The sequence below is a fragment of the Coenobita brevimanus genome, chromosome 7 (genome assembly GCF_032717465.1).
Source record: "Coenobita brevimanus isolate Jiangsu-jjx chromosome 7, ASM3271746v2, whole genome shotgun sequence".
Taxonomy (NCBI): domain Eukaryota; kingdom Metazoa; phylum Arthropoda; class Malacostraca; order Decapoda; family Coenobitidae; genus Coenobita; species Coenobita brevimanus.
Genome location: NC_136960.1, coordinates 37,328,853 through 37,331,352, shown reverse-complemented (window position 1 = coordinate 37,331,352; position 2,500 = coordinate 37,328,853). Strand labels below are relative to the sequence as shown.

General features: G+C 44.7%; 1 protein-coding gene across 1 annotated transcript in view; it reads left to right on the top strand.

The window, feature by feature from the left end:
• The window catches only part of LOC145404390 (uncharacterized), a 37,246-nt gene that overhangs the window by 32,791 nt on the left and 1,955 nt on the right, over positions 1–2,500 (top strand). Inside the window, exon 2 of the mRNA XM_080275912.1 lies at positions 656–807. Coding sequence (XP_080132038.1) covers positions 656–807 — 152 coding nt within the window. The remainder of the gene's footprint in view (positions 1–655; positions 808–2,500) is intronic.

Below are 2,500 nucleotides of genomic sequence, written 5' to 3'. Positions count from 1 at the left end.
ATTATTATTATTATGTTTTATTATTATTATTATTATTATTATTATAAGGTTGGGTCAGAATTTAACCTAGGAAAATCGTCTTAAACCATCAGCTTAGTCTCGTTGATCCGAATTTTCATCAAGCTTTTTATGAGGGAAAGGTTAGGGGTCAGGCAAGGATGAAATTATTTACTTATGAGAATAATTAGAGGTTAAGGTTACAGGGCACAGGTAAGTTTTGACCCTACCCTACCCTACCCTACCCAGCCCAGCCCAACCCAACCCAACCCAACCCAACCCAACCCAACCCTACCCTACCCTACCCTACCCTACCCTACCCTACCCAACCCTACCCTACCCTACCCTACCCTACTCTACCCTACCCTACCCTACCCTACCCTACCCAACCCAACCCTACCCTACCCTACCCTACCCTACCCTACCCTACCCAACCCTACCCTACCCTACCCTACCTTGCCCTGCCCTGCCCTGCCCTGCCCTGCCCAGCCCAGCCCAGCCCAGCCCAGCCCAGCCCAGCCCAGCCCAGCCCAACCCAACCCTACCCTACCCTACCCTACCCTACCCAACCCAACCCAACTCAACCCCATCCTACCCTACCCTACCCTACCCTACCCTACCCTACCAAATTCACCCCCAATTCTCCTGCCAATTCCAGCGCGGGTGAACCTGAGGGGGCGTCACCAGCAGGGGGGTCAGCAGGGGGGTCAGCAGACGGGCCCACACCAGCAGCATCAGCAGGAGAGAGAGAGGCCTATGTCATGGGAGGGGGAACTGTCTGACACCGACCTAGCCAAGCACGAGCCCCAGGTAAGGTGGTATTATTGGTATTAAGGTGGTATTATTGGTATTAAGGTGGTATTATTGGTATTAAGCTGGTATTATTGGTATTAAGGTGGTATTATTGGTATTAAGGTGGTATTATTGGTTTTAAGCTGGTATTATTGGTATTAAGCTGGTATTATTGGTATTAAGCTGGTATTATTTGCTTAAGATGGTATTATTTGTCTTTCTCTCTCTACACTTTAAGATGATGATGATAATAATATTAATGATAATAATATAATAATAATAATAATAATAATAATAATAATAATATATTCAGTGGTATTGTTAGTTATTACTATTATTATTATTTTATTATTATTATTTTGATTATTATTATTATTATTATTAGTAGTAGTAGTAGTATATTATTATTATTATTATTTTTATTATCTATCTATCTATTGCCAGACGCCTCAATCCCGTTTGGGGTGGCCACAAACAAATCGCCTCCAAGTCGCCCTGTCCCCCGCCATTTCACTCCCCTGCTCCCAGCTCACACCCCCCTCTCTCATATACCTCTCCACCCCATCCCTCCATCTCATCCTCGGCCTCCCCCTCCCTCTTCCCCCCTCCACCTCACTCACATACACTCTCTTCGTCAGTCTTTCACCCTCCATCCTCTCCACATGGCCAAACCACCTCAGTGTGTTCCTCATAACGCTTCCTATCACATCCACATCCACACCACAACGCTCCTTTATATCCTCATTCGTCAGCCTGTCTCTCCACGTGACTCCACAGGCTCCTGTTAAATAACTCATTTCCACTGCTCTCACTTTTGACTTGTGTCCTTCCAACAATGTCCAAGCTTCACTACCGTACGTTAGAGTTGGTATCACAATACTGTCATGTAGTAACTTTTTCACTTCCATGCTCACTTCCCTGTTTCTTATCACTGCTTTCAAGGAACCAGCAACCTTTCTTCCCTGCTGTACCCTTTCAAGCACTTCACCCTCCAAACCTCCATCCTTACTCATCACACTACCCAAATACTTAAACGTACTCACATTTTCCAATTCCTCGCCATCCAACCTCGCTGTACATTCACTAACTTCACCTCTCTCAAAGACCATCACTTTACTCTTCCCTACATTCACCTTTAGGTTCCGTTTCTTACACACTCTCTCAAACTCATCCACCAAGCCTTGCAGCTCCCCTTCATCTTCACTCAACAACACAGTATCATCTGCAAACAACAGTACAGGGAGTTTCCAAACACTATCCTCTCTCACCAGGGCCACTCCAACATCCACTACCCTACCTTGTACCTCTTTTATTACCCCATCCATGTACAGATTGAACAACCATGGAGACATGACACATCCCTGTTTCAACCCAACTTTCAAAGAGAAAAATTCACTTAGTTCACCATCCACACGCACTGCAGCCTTCGCACCATCGTACATACTCTTCACAGCATTCAACAACTTCCCATCTACTCCATATATTCTTAACACTTTCCACAATCCTTGTCTATCCACCCTGTCATATGCTTTCTCCAAATCCATGAAAGCCGCATACAACTTCTTTCCCTTCTCTAGAAACTTTTCCACTAAAGATCTAAGAATGAATATCTGATCTACACAACCTCTTCCCTTCCTAAAGCCTCCCTGTTCTTCTCCAACTAATTTCTCTGTTCTTTCTCTAACTCTGTCTATAAGTATCCTACCATACA